At 37.2% G+C, this 12,825-nt stretch overlaps 1 protein-coding gene and 1 long non-coding RNA gene across 2 annotated transcripts; one reads left to right on the top strand and one right to left on the bottom strand.

Annotated features, from left to right (window-relative positions):
• Window positions 1-111: 111 nt before the first annotated feature.
• rxfp3.3a1 (relaxin family peptide receptor 3.3a1) lies at window positions 112-4,231 on the top strand. The gene has a single exon (XM_087261366.1). The coding sequence runs from the start codon at window positions 236-238 to the stop codon at window positions 1,253-1,255; it is 1,020 nt and encodes a 339-aa protein (XP_087117492.1). The 5' UTR covers window positions 112-235; the 3' UTR covers window positions 1,256-4,231.
• A 4,591-nt stretch (window positions 4,232-8,822) lies between these two features.
• On the bottom strand, window positions 8,823-12,480 carry LOC147836029 (uncharacterized). Its single transcript, XR_015495859.1, has 2 exons — window positions 12,424-12,480; window positions 8,823-12,310 (listed from the first exon to the last, which is right to left on the bottom strand). It is a non-coding gene; the product is annotated as an uncharacterized LOC147836029 (long non-coding RNA).
• Between the last annotated feature and the right edge of the window lie 345 nt (window positions 12,481-12,825).

Genomic DNA, 12,825 nt, shown 5'->3' with positions numbered 1-12,825 from the left:
AAAGGTGTTTGTATCAGCCTGCGTTTATTCAGTGACGAATCGCTGATCTCGGTGGGCGGAGACATTTGAAAAGCGCCCGACATAAATTGTAGAGCGCGCCGCATTCTGCTCAATACTATCAACACCATGTACTTGACTGTGGCCATAAAGGGTGAGTACGGCCAAAAACTACACGCACAAATTAATTGAATCAACAACAGTTTGGTAGAATGAATATTTAAGTGCGCGTAAAGACATGGGAAACACCGAAGTTGTGAAGTCGCTGGATATGATGGGAGACAGTAATCAGAGCGGTGTAATAAACAGATCAATCAGTGACCGCGAGCGCTTCAAAAGTCTGGAGGACATCGACGTGTCCGCCGACGGGAGTCCGGTGTTGAGGTGCTTGATCTCCATCACCTACTCTGTGGTGTGCGTCGTGGGTCTGGTTGGAAATCTGTTGGTGTTCTTCTTCATTCGCGTCAGGCAAGAAAGACGCATATCCAAGATAAACTTCTTCATCCTCAACTTGGCGGTGACGGATTTCCAGTTTGTGTTGACTTTGCCTTTCTGGGCAGTGGACACGGCGCTGGACTTCAGCTGGCCGTTTGGAGACGCCATGTGCAAGATAATCCTGTCGGTGACCGTGATGAACATGTACGCGAGCGTCTTCTTCCTGACGGCGATGAGTATTACGCGCTACTGGTCAGTGGCTTCGGCTCTGAAGGACCGCAGCAGGCAGACCGGCTGCTCGATACGGTGGGTCAGTGTGATCCTCTGGGCTCTGGCCACCGTGGCCACCGCGCCAACATCCATTTTCTCCACAGTCACTAACGTGGCCGGTGAAAAACTTTGTTTACTGCGCTTTCCTGACGGACAGTACTGGCTGGCGATCTATCATGTCCAGAAAATCCTCATCGCGTTTGTTTTGCCCATGGCGATCGTGTCTGTCAGTTACCTGCTGCTGCTGAGGCTCATCCGGCAGCGGAGCATGAAGAACAGCTCGAAACGGCGCACGCAAGTCACCAAATCCGTCACCATAGTGGTCCTGTCCTTCTTCCTCTGCTGGATGCCCAATCATGCCATCACATTTTGGGGCGTGCTGGTGAAATTCAACGCGGTGTACTGGGATAAGTCGTACTATATCGTTCATACCTACGTGTTCCCGGTGACCGTGTGCCTTGCGCACGCAAACAGCTGTTTGAACCCACTTATCTACTGTCTGATGCGCAAAGAGTTCAGGAAAAAAATTAAGAACCTTTTTATTCGAGTCTGAGAAACGTGTTTCTCGTCCTGTGGAACCCGTGTTCTTTCCTGTTCAATGGGTTATTTTACTCAGAATGTTATTTACTTCTCCTCAAGCTTTATTTCTTCATTTGAGCCCTGAAGATGTGTTTACATATTTGTGGAAATCATGGGTTCATGGTGAACTGCACTTTAACAATATACACTTGGTGTATATCAGTTGTATGTGTGATTGTTTTGGTACAGTGTACAGTTCTTGTGGAACAGTTTTTGTAAAACATTCAAACAGAAAAATTGCTAATATAAAATAGTATCTTTTGCGTGAAAAGTGCAGCTAAATTAAATTCAGCGGCATTACATTTTTTATTTTCTGTGAACAAAACTGATATGCTTATCATTCCTCTTGCGGGAAAGTTGTAAACCTAATACAGTATTGTACACTTGATCCCAATTTCTGGGACAATTGTGTGTATCTTGATGTTTGGGGGTGTTAAATTAAATTAAAACCTGATTTTAATAAACACACAGATACTGTTTAAGAAGCCAGAAACTGTGTTTTTGTAGGATGGATTTGAACAGCAAGTAGGGTACATACCTTCTTAAAAAATATAATTAAATGAACTTCTTCCGTCAGTCAAATTTCATTGTGAATATTTTGGCGTCTGCTGCTGGGAAATACATGGATTTTTGAAAATCTGACACTTGTATTGAAAACAGTATACATCATTTTCAAGGCCATGGTGTTCATAAATGTCAGATGAAGGCAAGATGAATTTTTTGGCGATAAAGTTTGATATCAGCAGGTTCATTATCTTGCAGACTAAATTCAGTAGAAAAGCTAATATGCTGTTTGGTGGCAAGGCTAATTATGACAAGTCTGAGAAAACTTTGTTTAGTTTTATAATATACAGTTGAAGTCAGAATTATTAGCCCCCTTTTGATTTTTTTTTCTTTTTTAAATATTTTCCAAATCATGTTTAACGAAGCAAGGAAATTTCACAGTATGTCTGATAATATTTTTTTTTCTTCTGGGGAAAATCTTATTTGTTTTATTTCGGCTAGAATAAAAGAAGTTTTACATTTTTTAACAACTGTTTTAAGGTCAAAATGATCGGCCCCTTTAAGCTATATTTTTTATCGATAATCTACTGAATAAACCATCGTTATACAATTACTTGCCTAATTACCCTAACCTGCCTAGTTAACCTAATTAACCAAGTTAAGCCTTTAAATGTCACTTTAAGCTGTATATAAGTGTCTGGAAAAATATCTAGTAAAATATTATTAACTGTCATCATGGCAAAGAAAAAATAAATCAGTTATTAAAAATAAGTTATTAAAACTATTATACTTAGAAATATGCCGAAAAAATCTAAACAGAAATTTGTAAAAAAAAATAAAATAAATAAACAGGGCGGCTAATAATTCTGACTTCAACTGTTTATGCTTATACAAATATTGAGTTAGAAATACACCCTTTGAAAGAACTATCCAATCATTTTTTTAATACACTGCTTAAATACCTCTTCTCAAAAGCATTATTGAAAGAATATTTTCTTATATTTTACACAGCATTTTAAGAATGGATGACCATCCTTAGCAAATTTAGGGTTCTAATCCAATTTGTTAATTCTTCTTTTCTCTCAGCACATGTTCTGAATGTTAACACACACTCACTGGATCCCCCTCTCCCTTGCCTATCAGACATGTCTTATTTTCAGTTAGCATTACTGACAGACACTCACAAGCTCTCAGCCAAGAAACGACCTTCCATCCTGATCAGAGCTTCGTGATTCAAAGCATTGGGAAATACACGAGGAAACAGCGCGGCAGAAATGTTTCATCTAGTCAGGCAAGGCCATATTAGTCTCTGCACATATCCGAATGTGTTTTTGTATCCTGTTGAAATGACAGCTCTGCGGCGTGCAGTTAATTACCCAGAAAAAGGGGCCGATCAGGATCATAACTGATGAGAATGCTTAACGTCTTGTTAAATTGTGGTTGCTTTAAATCACTTACACAGTAAGCTAATGAGGGTCATTTGCAGGCAATTTGGAAGATTTGAAAAGACGGTACATCTGCTACTGTTTACCGTCACACTCACATGGGAGCTTCTTTAATGGACACCCGGCCGGCACAGAAGTGATGCTCTTGACCATGTTGTGTTGGTTATGATACGTCACAGCTTCGGCTTCAGTCTGTAGAGGCCAGCAGACTCTGAGGAAAAGTCTGAATGAAAGAGTCTTTTTTTGGAAGCAAACATTTACCCACTGAAGACGGTTTTCAAACAGAAAGGAGCCTTTAAAATCAAAGCAGTAGGCTGGCATCTGCTCTCATTTTATGTGGCATCCAAATACTATTTGTTTAAACGTCTAGAAACCACACAAGGAGGGAAATTTCTATTTGTCTCTGAAAATACTGTTTGGGTTTAACTTTATTTTCATGGCCCACTCTTAACATTCGTTTGACTATAATAATTGCAAATGTCTCTTTGCTAACTCTCATTAGAGTATTATGTTAGGGTTATAGTACACTGTACAACCCAACAGTCAACTTTATCAAATGACATGAGTGTGGTTCACTCAAAATTGACAGAAATTTTAAACTCAGTTTTGAAGGTAATGAGTTAATTAAATACCTCATTACTTCAACTTAAATGGGGTAAGTTCACAATACTTATATAGATTATTTTTTTTAACTCAAATGGTTTGTAGCAATCGGTTTCCTCAAATGGTTTGAGTTGCCTTAACTTATTGGGTTTTACAGGTTTGAGTTCTCTTCGTTTATTGGGTTTTACTATGCTCAGAATGCTTCGTTTACTCAAATGGATAAAGTTCACAGAACTCATTAGGATTAGTTTTTGAACTTAATTGGTGTGATGCAATCAGTTTATTCAAATATTTTGAGTTACCTTAAATTTTGGGGTTATACATTGTATAAGTTAACATATGTGTTACAACAAATAACTGTGCAACCACTCAAATAAATGACGTTTGCTGCTGGTTTAATCTGTTTGTGACATATTACTGTATTATTTTATGTTTAATCCACTGAAATCTGTACAGTAATTACTGTAAGTTAACCCAACACATTTGTTTTAGGACAACATGATGGAATTATGTGGAACCCAGAATTTTTACAGTGTATGTCAATTGCGGGTATTAAATTAGACTGTCTGATTAAAGCAGGAGTGCCCAAACTTTTTCGTTTTTTGAAGAGCCAAAAACCAAATATCATTGAGAGCTGTGGGCTGAAGTTAAATATACCAAACTATATGACATTGAATTTGCCAGGGGTAATTTCTTAATTTAATTAATAATATTTTAAAATAGGGCAGCACGACACACACATGATCTCTCTGTGTTTGTGTGAGTTTCCTCCAGTTGCTCCGGTTTCCCTGACAGTCCAAAGACATGCGCTATAGGTGAATTGGGTAGGCAAAATTTTGAGTTGTGTGTGTGGAATGCGGGAGTGTATGGTTTTTTCCCAGTATTGGCTGGAAGGGCATCCTCTGCGTAAAGCATATGCTGGATATGTTTTCAGTTCATTCCGCTGTGGCGACTCCAGATAAATAAAGGGACCAAGCCGAAGGAAAATTAATGAAAATTTTGAATGTCTTACTTAATGTATTCTGCTGATATATATACGGTACTTTGCAAATATGTATCTACTTACTCTCATACTTGTTACTTATAGTGTATATAGTCTGTTTTGGGATCATCAAAATAGCAAAAGTTATACCAGATATTAAGCAGACAGTAATCCAATCCTTTAATAACTGCTGTTATAAAGTCGTTGCAGAGTTACCTGTATTCAACAAAATGTTTTAAGGGGAACATCAGAGTACAAAATGATTAAAGGGATAGTTCACCTAAAAACGAATATTTAATCACCATTTGCTCATGTAACAGAAGTGCTGTGCAGGTAAACCCCACTCCTCTGACCTCTAAAGGTGCTCTAGTGACAGACGCTAGAGGCCATGGTCTTTAGCCTTCTTGTTAGAGCAACCGACTCCAATGTGGAGAGTTGCCAGATTGATACCAGCTTGGAGCAGGTTTGGTGGTGTAGGACCAGCAGGGTGACTTTGGTGCCGTGACCCGGATGGGAGTGAGGTTTAGGGTGGTAAGTGTAACTGGAGCCAGCTAGTGAAGTGCTATGCAGGTGAATCTCACTTCTCTGATCTCTAAAAAGTACTCTAGCAACAAATGCCATGGACTTTAGCCTCTTAGAGCAACCGGCATCCATGCGGAAGGTTTTTTTGTGGTGGAAAATGATGAATGGATATACTTTACTATTCCTTTAAATACTTTAATAAATGCTACTTGATGTAAATACTGCTGATGTGGCTAAAAAGTTATCTGTGGTTGATGGAAAGTCTGAAAGGGAGCATAAAAATTATCTGCATTTTTTTATGAACACATTGTATGTCTATTCAAAGAACAGCATGAAATTCCTGACCAACACTGCTGCTACTAAAAAAACATTGCTTGTATTTAGCCTCAGTATTAGAAGGTTTGGGAAGTGAACTGCCTTTCCTGTGTGTTAAACAGCTCTTTTCTTTCATCCAGGATTTGTGTATAAAGTTAAACTATGTGCCGTCCACATGCAAATTCACTATTTTGCCTATGGATGTTTGTCAATATTACAGAATTACCGTTGGTCTCCTGCTGAGTAGTGCACTAATATAATCACATCCCCACTGTTAACAGGATTTCCTGCGGAGACATGGTTTCCTATTACCGAGTGGGTTTAGGGTTATGTTATACTAGTTACTTCCTAATGCACATCATCATATCAGTGTATTCCCATTATGATGTAGATAAGCACTTCACCCACATTGAAATTTAATTTGGTCCTTGGATGTGTTTTCTGCCCAAGGCATTTTAGGTAATATCGCCCTTGGAATTATTCAGTTGCAAGACAAACCCAAAAGCAATCGTGAAAATATATACTGTGTGTTTTTAATTGACTTACTTGTACTAGTGTTTTTCTCTGTTTTAATTTCATGTTTTTACTAAGCCAGATTGTTTGACCTCTTTCAAATGAAAGGTGAAATGTATTTAATTGTCTTTGTTTTCTTTTCTTGTTGACTTTGAAGTCTGAGAATAAATCAAGGTAAATTCTATAAAAAATGTACAGTTATTAGAGCAGGTTTTCCAATTTCAATAATGTTTTTCTTTTGTGTGTGTGAGATAATAACATCTATTTTAATTAATGGAAATAACATCCATTAGGGAATTATTTCAAACAATTAGGAGGTTAATTAAGCATGGAGTTTATTTGCACAGGCAAATGAAATATCTGTTTGATGTTGTAGATTTAACACATAATAGATCCTCCATCCCACTCACAGTAATGACGACTACTTTTTATCAACTTTATGCTTGTTCCTGTGGATTTTATCAAATTTATGTAAAATTATACACCAGCTTCATCCAGTTAATTCAAAGTGGCTTTTGATTCAGAGAAGAACATTTTTTAGGTCGAGGTTGACTCAATTCTGGCACCTCTCATGTTCAACCTTTATATGCTTCCACTGAGCCAAATAATGAGAAAGAACCAAGTCTCCTACCACAGCTATGCTGATGACACCCTTACTGCCTAATGTCTTCAGTTTCATTGACAGCCTCTGCCAATGCACTGATGAAATTAACAGTTGAACGTGCCAAAACTGAAGTAATTGCATTTGGTTACAGAGATGAGGTTCTCAATGTAAATACATAACTTGGCTCTAGGGGTCAAACAACAAAAAATAAGGTCAAAAATCTTGAGACTCTGGAGTCAGATATGAGTTTTAGTAAACATGTCAAAGCAGTAAGTCAGCAAATTATCATTTCAAAACATTGAAAGAATTTGATGCTCCTTTTCCAATGAGAACTTAGATAATCTTGTTCATGCTTTTATCACCAGCAGAGTGGATTACTGTAGTGGACTCCTCACTGGCCTTCCTAAAAAGAAAGTCAGACAGTTGCAGCTCATCCAGAACTTACACCGGCTCCCAGTTACATTCAGAATAGATTTTAAAGTATTGTTACTTGTCTATAAACTACTAAATGGATTAGGATATCAATACAATACAGATATGCTCACTGAATACATACCTAACAGGTCAGCTGGAATCAGGATTTAGCTTCCAGAAATGATTAGATGTGCTCCAACAGCAGGCACCTTCAAATCAAGACAGAATTTACTGAATTTACTTTTACTGAATGAAAACTGTGCTACGTCTGACAGATTGCACTATTGCATCTTTCTTTTCTTTTTCATTCTTTTATAACCTGTTTGAACACATTTTAATCTGTTTAACCTAATTTAATTCTTTTAATCATTTTTATTTTCTTCTTTTTTGTTTGTGTTTATATAAAGCACTTTGATTATCATTAAATGTGCTATATAAACTTGCTTTGCCTTTAGAGTTTATTTCTTTAATCTTAACTCTATTGAGGGTCTCTGTTGGTGATCTTTCTTCTGATGTCAATACTCCATTATTTGCGTCTTAATAAGAGATAGTTCACCCCCTCATTCAATCATCCATCACTCATTCTAAACTTGTTGGATTTCTTCTATTGAGCACACAGGAAGATCTATACTGAAGAAGGTTGAAAGATCTGCCATTGACTTACATTTTTTTGTTCCTATTTGGCTGTGCTGCTTTTCACCCAACATTCTTCATAACATCTAGTTTCATGTTCAGAGTAATAAATTAATTAATTAACATTTAGAGCCAATTGAGTATGAGTAGATGGTTAGGAGCGGTTACTGAATTTTAAATTTTGCTTGAACTTTCCATTTAATCGAATAAAGTCAACTTCCACCATGTGAAACTGCAAGGCAGGCTTGCTACTGCTGTGAAAATACATAAGGGACATTCTACCAGAAATGTACATTTTCACTCATAAAAAAAATGTGACAGACCTGACCTTTAAGCTTGTCCTTCTCAAAACTCATAAAAACAACACTAAAAAATAGTTTTACTGTTTGTTCATTAGGCATGGGCCGATATAAGATTCTGATGGTATGATAACCTTGGATAAAAATATCACAGTTTCACAGTACAATAATTACTGCTCTAAAATATTGTGGAAATATAAATTTATATCATCTAATTTCAAATTAACAATAATCTACGTATAACTAAAAAGTTATATTCTCTGGTTTTTAATTATATTATTTCATTGACATGCCAGCTAGGAGGGTCATATAACCTTTGCCTTGCTGACTACAGGCTAAGCCAAAGTGATGCAATTATCAGTTTCACAGCATGGGGTGTCTATTGTTTTCTCTTTTCGATCAAATGGTCAGGCGGTTTCTGTCTCCAGAACATGATGAGATCAAAGCCTGAAAGAGCAGTTTACCCTGCCGACCACAACCCTTAATTTGCATACTTTGTTTAGCTATATCCCCTCCTCCTAAGAACACAATATAGCCATGAAATCTTTGTCTTAATTCAGACTATATTCAGACCTGTGTGAGACTTGTGAAAGAACTTGCAGCCTGCGGACCTCTAGTAGGCTCTTGCATGGACATAGACGCTGTATGACTGCAGATTAACCAACACGTCTCAATAAAGGAATTCTGCTTGTTTCGAGTCTCCTGGACTGGGTTCTCTTCTCTTTTCACTCATTTATTTTTTTACAACAACTTGGTGCCGTCACCCAGATAGAGACTGAAATCCTCAAATTCTCAACAATTTGCCACAAAAGACTGAAATCCACCTGGAATTCAACTTGAACCTTCAAGATCAAGGAAACTTCTTCAGACGGAATCTTCAGCTCAACGGCAATTTGAAGTCACTCAGCGGACGTCACAAATTCTCAACTATTTGCTGACTGCAACCCTGATGAACATTGAAGCTACCTGAATACAAAGATCAGATCACTCCAGACTGAATCTTTTCAGCTCAACCTCGATTTGGTGAGTTTCACTCTATCAAAAGAACCATACAGACCAGTCTATACACATGGTTATTCTCTGCTCCATCAGAGAAAAGTTAACAAACAGCTGCAGGGTTTGTTTAACAAAAAAGCTATCCTCTATTTCAATAGAGAAGTAACAGTTTATCCTCTCTTCAGAGAAGTTAAGCCTTACGTGCTATTTTCTTTTCTTTTATTTTGTTTAACCTCTGTTCAACCAGAGAAGTTTAAGTTTAGCTATACAAGCTAATTGATGTTATCTCTTGTTCAGGCAGGAAGTTTTAGCAACATGTGCTAATATTGTTACCCTCTGTTTCACCAGAGAAGAAATTACTACACTTTCATCTGAAAAGTTTTAGTATTTTTACTTTGTGATAATAAGCTCACAAAATGTTTAGACAGAATACAAGACTGATCACTACAACTGAAAAAGGTAGTTTAAAAACTCCTTTATTGTCAGATCAGGATTTCAAATCGCTGCTACGACAGCACATGGACTCAATAACAGAGTCAGTCAGACTAAATTTGACAAAGAAATTTAGCATTGACCCAGATGATGTTTGGACATTAGATGAATGCAAGAAAGTGCTTGATGCATGCATTCGCAAAAACAATGTAAAAGGCATTATCTGCTGCTACAGAGAATTCAATTTATCTCGAGCTAAACAACAAGCTCAAGCTAAATCAGAATTTGAAAAACAGATCCAAGAGCTTCATGCTAAGATAACCTCATTAACAAAACAACTGAACCTCAAGAAATCAAAAACTGACATTGAGGAGGTTAGTCAGCCTGATAATAAACATCCTGACTTACAAATTGTCTCTGAAAAAGACATTTCCATCCAGTCAGATAGCGATTTACCTATAGGCTCAGTGGAGGTTTGTGGTGCCAGAAGATCTAAGAGAACTGAGAGTTCACACAACAACACTTCTGTTGTTCAAATTCAAACAGTTTCCAGAACACTAGGACCTAGAGAAATAGACAGATTATCTCAAAGCTTACCATCAGCACGCACAAATTTTTCAGAGTTTAGCAGAGCACTAATCAGCAAAATGCGTCTTTATGACATGTCATTAACAGAAGTCACCCAGCTAATGTCTCAAATTCTCACTGAATCTGAATTCAACAGTTTTGAGCATACTGTGACCTCTAAACTACAACATGCCAGTAAGGATGATTTGAGAGAGGGTGTTTTGAAAGCTCTAAAGAACATTGTTGGCCCAAAGATCGACTGGTCAAAAGTGACTTGTTGTGTGCAAAGGAAAGATGAATCTGTGAATGAATTCACTGAGAGATTTTGTCAATCCGCCATAACTTACAGTGGATTAGCTGATAATTCGGACAGTGTGCTAGATGATAAGGGACCCCTAGTCCGCATCTGGTCAGATGGCCTTGCAACTGAATACAGACAAGCTTTGCCATTTCTTAATATCACCTGGTCTTCCACCACTCTCAGAAATAATATGAACAGTTTAGCTTTGTGGGAAAGAGACTCTTACATCAAAGACAGAGTCAGATTTGAAGCAGCTGCCACTAAGGTCAACACAGAAAAGACATCAAATCACAAATGTCTTAGGAAAAATATCTGTTGTCATTACTGTGGAAAAAAAGGACATTGGATGAGGGAGTGTAGAAAGAATAAAAAGAACTTTAAAGAGATGAACAGGGTAAATCAACTTCTGAACAGTTTGCTAAATGCCCTCAACATACCCCTCCCCTCATCACTAAATCCATTGAGCTGTCCACAAAGATGCTAACCATTTTTTGGCTGTAAGTGCTTAATGTCCCAGTTCATTTACAATTAAGATGAAAGACTCTTTGTAAAAAAGACACAAAGGAAACTTCTTCCTTTTTATTGGGGAACTCTGCTTAAGTCCACTTACAGCCTTGAATGTGTTTAACACATTTTCCAATCACTACCCATTCAATGTTATGATGTCTGATAGGACTGATATTTGTTGAATGATAGTTTGTGTCTCACATTTTAAAGTTTGCCCACCACACTCAGGGACAGAACAGGACACACAAACCAGTGAGGAGCCCAGGGCAGAACTGAAAGCAACAGGCTTCAGGGGCCGCACCCTGTGGTGAAGACTCCCTTTTCTTTTTTGTTTTTCTCCCCCCATCCTCACCTCACTGTTTTATAGGTGTCATAACTTTAAGATTAGGAGACAGAAAATACACAACACTATATGATCACCAACTTAACACAACCACTATACGATCACCTGAATAACTAGACACACGAACTATGATCATACAAGTCTATGCATGAATACTGCTGGTCTGCTGTTTCCTTGTTTTCTTGTGTGCAGGTAAACATAAACACTGCATCTTCTCAAGAAACACTCTAAACCAGAGCATCACTACGGAGATCCAGGAATGACAGGAAGTCATCAGATCAACTCTGTGCTGGAGAAGAACCACAAGAAACACACCTCACAAAAGACTGAACACTATTCACAAGCCATGGACTTTCAGAAGATCTGCAGTTTAACTACATGATTTTTTGTGTCATCATGTAGGATTTATGACATTACAACTGATTGTCATAAACGTGTGAACAGTTTTGAAATCTATACTTACATCTACGTAGATATTGAAATGACACAAAATAAGTTTAAATGTGCCTGTAATTTTTCAAGTTACATGACTAGAAGATGGGGCTTCTGTTATCAAACAGAAGCCATTGAATGGTTTTAGGAAAGCTTACAAATTTATATTTTTTTTGTGAGAGTTTTTAAATAACTCTCAAAGGGGGAACTGTGGAAATATAAATTTATATCATCTAATTTCAAATTAACAATAATCTACGTATAACTAAAAAGTTATATTCTCTGGTTTTTAATTATATTATTTCATTGACATGCCAGCTAGGAGGGTCATATAACCTTTGCCTTGCTGACTACAGGCTAAGCCAAAGTGATGCAATTATCAGTTTCACAGCATGGGGTGTCTATTGTTTTCTCTTTTCGATCAAATGGTCAGGCGGTTTCTGTCTCCAGAACATGATGAGATCAAAGCCTGAAAGAGCAGTTTACCCTGCCGACCACAACCCTTAATTTGCATACTTTGTTTAGCTATATCCCCTCCTCCTAAGAACACAATATAGCCATGAAATCTTTGTCTTAATTCAGACTATATTCAGACCTGTGTGAGACTTGTGAAAGAACTTGCAGACTGCGGACCTCTAGTAGGCTCTTGCATGGACATAGACGCTGTATGACTGCAGATTAACCAACACGTCTCAATAAAGGAATTCTGCTTGTTTCGAGTCTCCTGGACTGGGTTCTCTTCTCTTTTCACTCATTTATTTTTTTACAACAATATATTATTATAAAATGTATGGGTAAAAAGCAAAAATACATTTAAAATATTCTGGAAGAGTAAACATGTCAGGCTAAATGAATTATTGACTATTCTGCTGTCTTCATTTGATTCAAAAACAGATTTATTTTTTTATTTTTTTTACAATTTAAACAACATTTTTAGATTTTTTTTTCTGCTGAAGATACTGCTGTTCTAAAAAACAAACAAACAAAAAAACATAAATAAAAAAATCTTACACATACTTTAGAAATGGTAGAGCAGAACATTTTGTTGGTTTTAAAACCTTGACTTTTCTAAACCGCGGTATACTTTGAAAACGCTTATTGTCCCATGCCCATTGTTTATTTTACTTATTTA

The sequence above is a fragment of the Danio rerio genome, chromosome 7, assembly GCF_052040795.2.
Source record: "Danio rerio strain M-AB ecotype USA chromosome 7, GRCz13ab, whole genome shotgun sequence".
Classification (NCBI taxonomy): Eukaryota; Metazoa; Chordata; class Actinopteri; order Cypriniformes; family Danionidae; genus Danio; species Danio rerio.
This window is presented reverse-complemented; position numbering and strand designations above follow the sequence as displayed.